General features: G+C 45.5%; 1 protein-coding gene across 1 annotated transcript in view; it reads right to left on the reverse strand.

Annotated features, from left to right (window-relative positions):
* LOC126199214 (G protein-coupled receptor kinase 1) overlaps positions 1-12,987 on the reverse strand; it is a 1,128,404-nt gene that overhangs the window by 212,917 nt on the left and 902,500 nt on the right. Inside the window, exon 3 of the mRNA XM_049935996.1 lies at positions 9,865-9,938. Within this exon, the coding sequence (XP_049791953.1) occupies positions 9,865-9,938 (74 nt within the window). The remainder of the gene's footprint in view (positions 1-9,864; positions 9,939-12,987) is intronic.

Consider the following 12,987-nt stretch of genomic DNA (forward strand, 5'->3'; position numbering starts at 1 on the left):
TAGCAGAATATGGAATCGGTGGGTTCAGGAGGGTAATAGGGAGCGCCGTGCTGGATCCCAACGGCCTCGTATCACTAGCAGTCGAGATGAGAGGCGTCTTATGCGCATGGCTGTAACGGATCGTGCAGCGATGTCTCGATCCCTGAGTCAACAGATGGGGACGTTTGCAAGACAACAACCATCTGCACGAACAGTTCGACGACGTTTGCAGCGGCATGGACAATCAGCTCGGAGACCATGGCTGTGGTTACCCTTGACGCTGCATCACAGACCGGAGCGGCTGCGATGGTGTACTCAACGACGAACCTGGGTGCACGAATGACAAAACGTCATTTTTTCGTATGAATCCAGGTTCTGTATACAGCATCATGATGGTAGCATCTGTGTTTGGCGACATCGCAGTGAACGCACATTGGAAGCGTGTATTCGTCATCGCCATACTGGCGTATCACCCGGCGTGATGGTTACACGTCTCGGTCACCTCTTGTTCGCATTGACGCCACTTTGAACAGCGGACGTTACATTTCAGATGTGTTACGAACCGTGGCTCTACCCTTCATTCGATCCCTGCGAAAACCTTCATTTCAGCAGGATAATTCGCGACCGCATGTTGCAGGTCCTGTACGGGCCTTTCTGGATACAGAGAATGTTCGACTGCTGCCCTGGCCGGCATGTTCTCCAGATCTCTCACCAATTGAAAACGTCTGGTCAATTGTGGCCGATCAACTGGCTCGTCACAATACGCTAGTCACTACTCTTGATGAACTGTGGTATCGTGTTGAAGCTGCATGGGCAGCTGTACCTGTATACGCCATCCAAGCTTTTTGACTCAATGCCCAGGCGTATGAAGGCCGTTATTACGGCCAGAGGTGGCTATTCTGGGTACTGATTTCTCAGGATCTATGCACCCAAATTGCGTGAAAATGTAATCACATGTCAGTTCTAGTATAATATATTTGTCCAATGAATACCCGTTTATCATCTGCATTTCTTCTTGGTGTAGCAATTTCAATGGCCAGTAGTGTATGTTTTCAGTTGCCGTGTAATTTCCCTCAACGTAATCTCCCCACAACGCGCCACTCCTAGTGTGCAATGACAGAAGACTAAGAAAAGGAATAGTTGGTTGGTTGATTTGGGGAAGAGACCAAACAGTAAGGTCATCGGTCCCATCGGATTGGCGAAGGACGTCGGCCGTGCTGTTTCAAAGGATCCATCCCGGCATTTGCCTGAAGCGATTTAGGGAAATCACGGGAAACCTAAATCAGGATGGCCTGACGCGGATTTGAACCGGCGTCCTCCCGAATGCGTGTCCAGTGTGATAACCACTGCGCCACCTCGTTCGGTTAAGTACAAGGATGAATCCTTTGTACCGGACACAACGGTAAACAGTGAGCATTGATCTAAAAGGGGAATACGTTCAAAATAAGCTATTTTGGCGGAAAAAGTATGGCATTTTATGGACCGTCTGATAACTTTTCTCCTTGCTCTCGAACTGATATAAAATTTGCTCGAAGCAAAACTAAAGGTTAATACGTCCAGATGGAAACAGCAGTTCAGAGATTACAGCAACGGCGCTTATTCATCGCAACAAAAAGCACTGGATTATGCGTTAAATACCTCATTGCCTGCAGAAAGCAATTTATATGATAAATTCACAGTTGCGCGTGTCTTATAGTGCTGAAGTAATGAAAATGCCAGTTACACACATGTTTTATAGCGATAAAAAAAAGTACAGATGGAAATAAAGTAGTAATTTCCTGACTGAAACATGGCTGCTTTAATAAAGTGTGATTCACTTTTTGTTATCTATTCGAGTAAGCTCACTGGCATTTCGATTATTTCTGCAACTATTTGAGATTTTATTTATTCGTGCTCCTTTACTTCCGAATCAAACTCCTTGCACGGAGCACCGTCTAGAACAGCTTGACAATCAGCTGATTATTTCTTTAAGTCGTGGAGGGTATCTGGGCATTCAGTGCAGTCCTGTGAGTTTGGGAGGAAAAAACACATGGTGACTTTTTATAAAGTAGAACTTGAGCCATTTGGAAACTGCAAGACGAACTTCATATGGAGAAGTGTTTTTGTCACGTCTACGTGCCTTGCGTTCCAGAATCACTTCAGAGTAAATGTATTCGTTATACCATGAGTAGTGGTGACTTACTCATCACTCAGAAGTGTCGTTTGGAACTCTCCAAGTTAGTCTGCCTGTGAGAGTTCTTTTCGTATCTGGATAAACACTGCGCCTTTGCACCTGCTCGCTGTATTCACGGCTTGGTCTCCCTAGACAACTTTTATCTCCCACACTTCCCTTTTTCTCGAAATTTACTACTACTTGATGCTTCAAAACATGTTCTATTTTCCTACAGGGGGTGGACAAATATATGGACACACCAAAAGCATAACATATTACTATGCTTTTTACGGTGTAAGAAATGCGTTCACATTCAAAACAGTCTCCAGTCGTCTCGTAATAAATAAAGATAGGTCCTTACGGTTTTCAAGGAGACGATGTATCGTTCTTCCTGCTAAACGGTTCATTTAGCGATGATGCAGGTAGATAGCGATCACGAGCACTTCTCTCGATAGCAGACCACAAAGGTGTAAGGGGTTCACCACGCTGCTGGAACAAATGTAATCTCTATGTATTGCTCAATTGCTAGAACAACAATTGACAGGCGCTGCCCGAGACATAAAATATCTTTGCCCCTGTTAAAAGAGAGCTACAATAGAGTCGCAGATGAGAGCAGTCTCTGCCGCAGTTGCAGTCGTTCGCTGCTACAGTGCAGTTGTAGTCTGTCGCTGGTACAGCGCAGTTTATAGTTATTAGTTGTTAAAGTCACAGTGCAGAACAAATTTTAAAATGTTATTATATGGAACTGAATAGTAATTGTGATCAGCGGCAGAGCTAGGTGATGAACAAATGAACGATGATGAACAAATGAATAATTGTAAATATAATGAAAAATCAACAGTGAAATTAACTCAACCATATACCGTAAGGTAAATTTTATTACTTTTATTGGCATGCGCGTAGTTAAGTCACTTGTATGAGATGTTAATATGAATTTGTTCAATCTTTTCTTTTCTGATTCGTCAGCAGCAGTTGACCCAGATTTGTAATATATTCAATTTTCCCGTGTAATGGATTGTAAATCTTTATCAATAACTTAAAAAATTTTCAGACTATAATTGTTTTTATCAGTCAACTATAAAAGTATAATTTACCCTTAAGGCATTGCCAGTCCCGATCCAGTCATTTATATAAATTAAAAATATTCCAGAACTTTTGTCAGATCGTAGTCATGTGCTGTTTATTAATCAGACGACAAGGTGTGCAGCTGTGTCACTAAGTAAAATCAGTTTTTCCAGCAATTCAGATCTCAGACAAATGTTATCCAGTATTAGTAAATAGGCCAGCATTGCACTAAGTTGTGCCATTTACGAGCAGACATATAGACAGCGTTATCCGGCGACGCCATAACGAGGTAAGAATTTTTCAGTTTATTTCTCACGGACAGATTCAGATTGATTTCACAGGACCATGGCGTAGCGCTGCTTACGTCAAAATTTATCAGTTTTTCATGAGTTAAGATTTATCAGTTTTCATAGTCAGAATTTAATTATCCAAATTTCGTAATTTTATATTTTTTTTATTAATAAGGGAAGGTTACAAAGGCTCAATAATATTCAGATATGGGGACTTGTGGCCAGGGGAGATACGAACAATTCATCATCGTGCGCACAAAACCTGTCCTGGACGATGCGAACTGTGCGAGAGGGCACTGCTGTCTTGAAGCACACCATCACCTTTGGGGAAGAAACATTGTACCACGGGATAGACCAATCAGCCAGAAACGATCACATAATCCTTGGCAGTAGTGTGACCTTGCAGAGTAACAATGGGGCACAGGGCATACCACGATTGGTTGCCCACATCGTCAACGAACCCTCACCATCGCTCACTTTCGAGGCGTAAACTCGGCCAGATGTTGGAAATAGTGTGAAACGAGGCTCATCCGACCAAGTATCTTTCTTCCATTGACCCATAGTCCAGGTTTTATGGCTTGGCACCACGTTTCCTGTCACGGGCATTTGCATCACAGACGAGTGGTTTTGGAATGCCAGGGCGCCCTGCGACTCCCTTCTTCCGGAGCTCCCTTCGTGGTGTATTGGTACTGAAAGTGTTTACGAGTGAGACATTCCGTTCTAAGGTGAGTTTTGCAGCTGTCGTCGCCTTATTTTTCGTAAGAAAATCTCCTTAATGGCTGTTTTTGACGGTCACCAAACACACATTTTCGTCCGCGTTGTGACTTTCCTGTATGTGGTGTAAGTCATCGACACGGTTCCTCTCGAAGCGCCAAATCAAAAATGGTTCAAATGGCTCTGAGCACTATGCGACTTAACTTCTGAGGTCATCAGTCGCCTAGAACTTAGAACTAATTAAACCTAACTAACCTAAGGACATCACACACATCCATTCCCGAGGCAGGATTCAAACCTGCGACCGGAGCGGTCGCTCGGTTCCAGACTGTAGCGCCTAGAACCGCACGGCCACTCCGGCCGGCGAAGCGCCAAACACTGTGGTTGCCTTGGTTACGGAAGCAGCCATCATACAATCATGAACAATTTGCCCACGTTCGAATTCACTTACTCTGTCATACCCTGAAATGCACTCAGAACTACACCGAACACTCTTCTGACCACGACTAATATTTCCAGCGTATGAGGAAATTGCAACAGCGCAGGTTTAGTTATCACCTGCATTTATGTCCAAGCATTCATTTCTCGCGGTGTTCCCATATTTTTGTCGGACCCTTTTACTTCACGTGAGACTACGCTAAAATAAATACAGAATGTTTATAAATCAGCTGCACAAAAGTGATTTTTAATTGCAAAAAGGGTAAATAATTTACAGAAATGTCTCATGCAGCACTGAATGCAGTACACTTCAAGTTTCATTCCTGTCTAACACTGGCAGTTCCCGACGTCCCCGCAAGGTGGCCCGCACTTATCTCCGCAGGGCTGTGTCGACTTGGATTGGAGATGGTCGAACAATACACTGACCACCACCATCACCTAATTTTACCCCAATGTAAAGGCCTATATTAAAGACACACTGTTTGTTCCGCCGCTTCCGGGGAACGTCGACGAGCTGCTACAACGGATAGTACAGGCAGTAGCCACCATACATACAGATTAGCTTCATAGTGTTTGGCAGAAAACTGATTATATATAGGACATTTGCTACGAAACAAAAGGTAGCCACACAACCTTTGTAACTAAATCTTGAAGATATACTGAATTTAGTGCTGTAGCAGATATTTCTGTAAGTTATTTACCTTTTTCACAATTAAAAGTTACTTTTGTACAACTAATTCATAAATACCCAGTAGTTTCAGACAAGGCTTAATTTCACGTACACTGATATTCGATTTTTCACATATCTTTTTCGGGAAAGGTTTTCTTCCTGCTGCCAGTGTATATTTTGTTTTCAGTCTACTTCTTACGTGATTAAGTATTTTGGTGATCAAATAGCAAAACTCTTCTACCAATTTCAGTGTCTTAGTTCCTAATATAATTCTCCCCACACGAATTGACTTGGTTGGACTATACCCGGTCGCTACTGCATTACTTTTACTTATGTCTGCCTTTTCATTACACTATCCATTCCGTTCAACTGCTCTTCCAGACAGGATTACAGTTTCATCGGGAAACCTCAGAGTTAATATTTCTTCTGTGTGTTCTTTAATTCCCTTTCCAATCTTTGGTTTGCTTTACAGCTCGCTCAATGCAATGAATAACACAGGGGATAATCTAAACCCTGTCGAACTCCCTTCTGAATCACTACCTCACTTTTACCATCTTCGACTCATAACTGCAGCTCGGTTTCTGTACATGTTGTAGGTATCCTCTAGCACCCTATATTTTACTCGTGCTACACTTAGAATTTCAAAGAGTGTTTTGACGTGAAACTGTCAAAAGCTGGTTTTGAAAATACCCCAAAATACCTGGGATTAAAGCTAGAGCGTTCCCTCACCTTCAAAGTCCACTGCAAGGACACAAAAATGAAAGTATCTGCTAGGAATATCATAATTCGGAAACTGACAGGTAACAATTGGGGCGCACAACCAGAGGTTCTTCGCACATCTGCATTGTCCTTATGCTTCTCCGCTGCTGAATATGCAGCACCCGTGTGGCAGAAATCCAACCATGCCAGACAAGTGGACATTGCCGTTAATGAATAGGACTCATTGTCACTGGCTGCTTGCGGGCAACTCCTATTAATAAAATATATCATCTCATGGGCATGGCACCTGAACAGCAGCAGAAAAAGAGAAGCGGAAACGGGAGACAGATCCAAGAGACCCTTGTTCGGATGTGAATACCAACATCCAAGATTAAGTCGACATAAAAGTTTTCTGGGTATGGTACCGCGTCATAATGTAAAAAAACTACTGCTGCTGGAGAAAAACCAACGTTTCGGCCACGGTTGCAGAAGCCTTCTTCTGGGTCTAATGGTGCGTCCTAGCTACGCAGTGTTTTTTGTATTTTGTTGTTACTGTTCACTGCGCATGCCATTACGTAGGAATTTTAAAAAGGTAGTTATTTTCATTGGTCACATAAGAAGGAGGGGGAACTTTATTTTAATAGGTTATTGCGGTGGAGGGAGAACGTGACTTCTGTTGTCTATTGGCTCTTGTGTTGTGTACCATGATTGGTGGTCACCGTCGAATGAGAAGTTGGCGGCTGTTTCCCAACTGCTGGACGTCGGCCGCACGGCGGCAGTTACTCGCCGGTAGTGCTCGTGTCTCGTGTTGACAGTGCGGTCTGTTGGGCTCTGATTGCTGGCAGCCAAGATGGGGCAAGCCTCCCTGTTCATGTTATTAGGGTGTTTAAGTATTTCGATGGCCTCTCTGATTTTGTGTTTCATCATAATTGGCTGCTTGGTCAACACACAGGCTTCGCTGAATTTTATTTCTTTTCTGCAGTTTTGCTGATGTTCTGCCACTGCGGATTTGTTGTGTTGCCCTAGAAGAATATAGCGCTCGTGTTCCGGAATTCGCGTTGGCTATTGGCCTACCAGTCTCGCCGATGTATGCCTCTCCACATTCGCATTCCACCTTGTAAACGACTGCAGTGTGTAATGCATCCACCTTGTCCTTAGTGGAGCCTAGCACTTCCTGAATCCTACGACCACTATTGAAGACAGGCTGCACCCCAACGCGGCGAAGGTGTTTGTCTATTCGGTCAGTAACATTTTTCACATAAGGTAGGCGCACTGTTGGCTGCAGTTTGTCTATTTCTTTACATTATGACGCGGTACCATACCCGGAAAACTTTTATGTCGACTGACTCTGGCCGCGGAAGCCTACGCAATTATCCAAGATCAAGAAAGAGTTTCCTCCGCTCAACAGAACCACTTTTATCGTCACCTGCAAATCGTCGAATATAGCTTTGGCGTAACTCACCATCAGAGAGGTACTGGAACAATCCTATAGAAGAGCTTGCTAAATGACGTCACCTCCCATATAAAACATGGAAGGTCCTCAACAGGCTGAGAACTGGTGTATCCTGATGCAAGGTCAATTTGAAGAAATGGGGTTTGTCTCCAGGAGATAAACTATGCGAATGTGGCAAACAGCAAGATCACCAACACCACCTCAACTGTAGAAACCTCCCAGCGCCATGCCGGATGGACGATTTGGTTATCGCCAGTGATACAGCAGTTCAAACGGCGGAATTTTCGATGTCATATGGAATTTAATAATGTACTTATATATTGTTTGTAATTTTCTGTCTATCGGCTATACATGGATGTTATATTCTGGGCACTAGTAAATAAATAAATGAACTGTCAAAAGCTCTCTCTAAATGTAGGAGAGGTATAAACGGAGGTTTGTGTTTCTTCAACTTATCTTCTAAGGTATGTTGTAGGATCTGATTTGCTTGACGTGTTCCTGCGTTTCACTAGAATCCAAACATCTTTCCGTAGGTCGGCTATTACATGTTTCTATTCGTGAACATAGAATTCGTTTTAGTATTTTGCAACCATGAATTAAGCTTCGGTAAATCTCAAATCTGTCAGCACCTGCATTTTCTAGTCTTGCTACAATTACTACACTACTGGCCATTAAAATTGCTACACCACGAAGATGACGTGCTTCAAGCGCGAAATTTAACCGACAGGAAGAAGATGCTGTGATATGCAAATGATTAGCTTTTCAGAGCATTCACACAAGGTTGGCGCCGGTGGCGACACCTACAACGCCGGCCGCGGTGGTCTCGCGGTTCTAGGCGCGCAGTCCGGAATCTTGCGACTGCTACGGTCGCAGGTTCGAATCCTGCCTCGGGCATGGATGTGTGTGATGTCCTTAGGTTAGTTAGGTTTAAGTAGTTCTAAGTTCTAGGGGACTAATGACCACAGCAGTTGAGTCCCATAGTGCTCAGGACCATTTGAACACCTACAACGTGCTGACATGAGGAAAGTTTCCAACCGATTTCTCATACACAAACAGCAGTTGTCCGGCATTGCCTGGTGAAACGTTGTTGTCATGCCTCGTGTAAGGAGGAGAAATGCGTACCATCACGTTCCCGACTTTGATAAAGGTCGGATTGTAGCGTATCGCGATTGCGGTTTATCGTATCGCGACATTGCGTTGGTCTTGATCCAATGACTGTTAGTAGAATATGGAATCGGTGGGTTCAGGAGGGTAATATGGAGCGCCGTGGTGGATCCCAATGGTCTCGTATCACTAGCAGTCGAGATGACAGGCATCTTATCGGCATGGCTGTAACGGATCGTGCAGCCACGTCTCGATCAATGAGTCAACAGATGGGGACGTTTGCAAGACAACAACCATCTGCACGAACAGTTCGATGACGTTTGCAGCAGCATGGACTAATACCTCGGTTACCCTGCTGCATCACAGACAGGAGCGCCTGCGATGGTGCACACAACGACGAACCTGGGTGCACGAATGGCAAAACGTCATTTTTTCGGATGAATCCAGGTTCTGTTTACAGCATCACGATGGTCGCATCTGTGATTGACATCACGGTGAACGCACATTGGAAGCGTGTATCACCCGGCGTGGTGGTATGGGGTGCCATTGGTCACACGTCTCGGGCACATCTTGTTCGCATTGACGCCACTTTGAACAGTGGACGTTACATTTCAGATGTGTTACGACCCGTGGCTCTACCCTTCATTCGATCCCTGCGAAACCCTACATTTCAGCAGGATAATGCACGAACGCATGTTGCAGGTCCTGTAAGGGGCTTTCTGGATACAGAAAATGTTCGACTGCTGCCCTTGCCAGCACATTCTCCAGATCTCTCACCAATTGAAAACGTCTGGTCAATGGTAGCCGAGCAGCTGGCTCGTCACAATACACCAGTCACTACTCTTGATGAACTGTGGTATCGTGTTGAAGCTGCATGGGCAGCTGTACCTGTACACGCCATCCAAGCTCCAGGCGTATCAAGACCGTTATTACGGCCCGAGGTGGTTGTTCTGGGTACTGATTTCTCAGGATCTATGCACCCAAATTGCGTGAAAATGTAATCACATGTCAGTTGTTGTATAATATATTTGTCCAATGAATACCCGTTTATCATCTGCATTTCTTTTGGTGTAGCAGTTTTAATGGCCAGTAGTGTACTTCTTGAAGGGAATCATTAATAAATGTAACCAAGGTAGAACACCAGTGAATACTGTGGAGATGGCTCGGTCGCCTCCACGGGAAACGCCGGCGACAGAGGAGGGGGACGAGTGCTCCACTGGAGGCTGGGCTTTAAATATTAATGCGGGAGGCGGCGCGGCGGCTCATCGATAATGCAGCGGCGGCAGGTGGCGATACTCACTTCTTCGTAGAACTTGAGCTGCGGGATGGGCTCGTCCGCTACCGTCTCGCAGAACTCCTTGAATAACAGGTAGCCTGCAACAGAAAGGCCACGCGCACGGTCAGCGCCCTGCTGTGCGGCTGCAGCTGGAGCAGCAGGCTGAGCGACCGATTCTTTGATCATCCTCACCGTTCCGACTATATTACTACTACTATTGTCGCAGCTGCATCTGCTACCCCGTTCACGACTGCTGCTGGCGCGAGCGCAAGAGACATTTGCTATGTTCGCGAGAAGAACGAAAGATAATTTTCTTAAAAGCATAAATACCCTGCTCCCAAAGGGCTATTTATTTTATTTGAGTATGCTGAACTTTCACTGAAATTTCTTTTTGGCCCACGGTCTTTCTAAGGTGAAGCATTAATTTGTTTAGTAATTGCTGCTATGAATTTTATTTGTTCCGGATGTATTTCTCCATTTACTTTAAGGCATCTTTAAGGAATCTAGAATGATACAGTTTTGAAATGTGATCTTTGTAGATTACGAGGCGCGTAATTTAAGTAAGTACCGTTTTGAAATTTCAAAAAGACGTGCTAAGATATTTCAATAATTTTATTTTTACATGAAAGCCTGTACCTTAATCTACGCACTGACGCCATTACAGTCAGATTTTCCTTGTTTACGTTGTGTACTGAGTATTTAAGATGCCTCCGATAATCGTGAGTCCCGCCGACTGTGAAGTATGGGCTGTTATAAGATTTCTTAGTGCTAATGGCCTAAAAGCGATCGATATTCATCGTGAGATTTGTGCAGTTTACGGAGAAAATATTATCAGTGATGGAATGGTAAGAAAGCGGATGAGGGCATTTAAAGATGGCCGCACAAATGTGCATGATGAACAACGGAGTGGTCGTCCTTCTGTCGTTAATGAAAGTTTGATGCAGGAAGTGTAAAATAAGGTTAGAGAAAACAGACGCTTCACGATTTCCTCCTTGCGGGATGACTTTCCTAATGTTTCTCGTAGTGTTTTGTATGGCATTGTGACCGAGCACTTGAATCACCGAAAATTGTGCGCACGTTGGGTACCGAAAATGTTTACGGATGTGCACAAAACCAAACGTTTAGACAGTGCATTGACTTTCCTTGAGCGGTACCACAACGACGGCGATGATTTCTTAAGCCAAATTGTTACGGGCGATGAAACATGGGTGGCCTACGTCACACCAGAATCAAAGGAACAGTCCATGGAAGTTGAGCAAGGGCATCATTTTGCTGCAAGACAATGCCCGTCCGCATGTGACGAATCAGACCAAAGATCTCATCACATCTTTTCGATGGGAAACTCTAGATCATCCTCCGTACAGCCCCGATCTTGCGCCCAGTGACTACCATCTGTTCCTGCACTTGAAGAAACACCTGGGCGGTCAGCGTCTTCGAGACGATGACGAAGTCAAAACAGTGTTTTTTTTTTTTTTTTTTTTTTTTTTTTTTTTGGGGGGGGGGGGGGGGTTAAGGGCGCTCAACTACTGAGGTCATTAGCGCCCAGTCACAATTGTTAGAGCACACAGAATCTAGTAAAACTCAAGGGGGGGGGGGGGACACCAGAAAGTTCTTACAAGATGCAGATAAAATAAGTGAAATAGTTAGATGTCTTTGGACAAGCCAGTCAAAGTAGTGAAACGAAGAACACGAGCAGCTGCTCGAGCGTCATCAGCTAAAATATCCTGTAAAGTAGATGGCAGAGACAGGACAACACGAGATTGACTAAAACGGGGACACGACAATAAAACATGGCGCACTGTTAATGCATGACCACAAGGGCACTGCGGGCTGGGTCACCGGAGATCAGGTAGCTGTGGCTAAACCGGCAATGCCCAATCCGCAACCTGGTCAGAAGGACCTCTTCTCGCCGAGATGGTCGGGAGGAGGTTGTCCAAGCAGTTGGGAACGGTTTTACTGCCCGGATCTTGTTTCCTTGAAGTGATGACCAAGTATCCCACCACAACAACACAAGCCTCTTACAAACAACCCCACTAACGTCAGATGACGGGACACAATGGGAGGCTGGCCGAGGCAGGAGGACTGCAGCCTTGGCTGCAGCATCTGCAGCCTCATTCCCACGCACTCCTACATGGCCGGGAACCCACAGAAAGCTGACAGGAGAGCCATCTGCAGCAAAAGAATTAAGGGACTGCTGGATCCGTTGCACCAAGGGATGGACCGGATATGGAGCTCCAAGGCTCTGAAGAGCACTGAGTGAATCAGAGCAGAGTACATACGATGAATGGCGGTGGCGGCGGGCATACTGAACGGCCTGATGGAGAGCAAAAAGCTCGGCCGTAAAGCTGGAACATTGGTCGAGGAGCTGGTATTTAAAGGCGACGGCCCCGACGACAAAGGCACTGCCGACACCATCGTCAGTTTTGGAGCCATCAGTGTAAATAAAGGTGTGACTGGCAAGTCGCGCACGAAGTTCGACAAACCGTGAGCAATACACTGCAGCCGGAGTACCCTCCTTCGGGAGCGAGCTGAGGTCGAGATAAATATGAACCGGAGCCTGGAGCCAAGGTGGTGTCGGGCTCTCACCCTCTCTGAAGGTGGTAGGGAGGGCAAAATCCAATTGTCGAAGCAGGCGACGAAAGCGGACTCCAGGGGGCAGCAGGGCAGACACATACAACCCATACTGACGGTCGAGAGAATCGGCGAAGAAGGACTGATAAGAGGGGTGGTCGGGCACTGACAACAGCCGGCAGGCATACCGACAAAGCAGTATGCCGCGCCGGTAGGTCAATGGTAATTCGGCAGCTTCAGCATAAAGACTCTCGACGGCACTAGTGTAGAATGCTCCGGTCGCAAGTCGTAACCCCCTATGGTGGATGGAGTTGAGACGGCGTAAGAGGGATGGCCGAGCAAACGAATAGACGAGGCTCCCATAATCCGGCTTTGATCGGACTATGTACCGATACAAGCGAAGCAGGACAGTGCGATCCGCTCCCCAAGATGAACCACTAAGAACTCTGAGGACATTTAGGGAACGTGTACAACGGGCAGCCAAATAAGAGACGTGCGGAGACCAACAAAGTTTCCTGTCCAGTGTGAGCCCTAGAAACTTAGTTGTTTCCACGAAGGGGAGAACAACGGGACCGA

Source organism: Schistocerca nitens, chromosome 1 (assembly GCF_023898315.1).
Source record: "Schistocerca nitens isolate TAMUIC-IGC-003100 chromosome 1, iqSchNite1.1, whole genome shotgun sequence".
Classification (NCBI taxonomy): Eukaryota; Metazoa; Arthropoda; class Insecta; order Orthoptera; family Acrididae; genus Schistocerca; species Schistocerca nitens.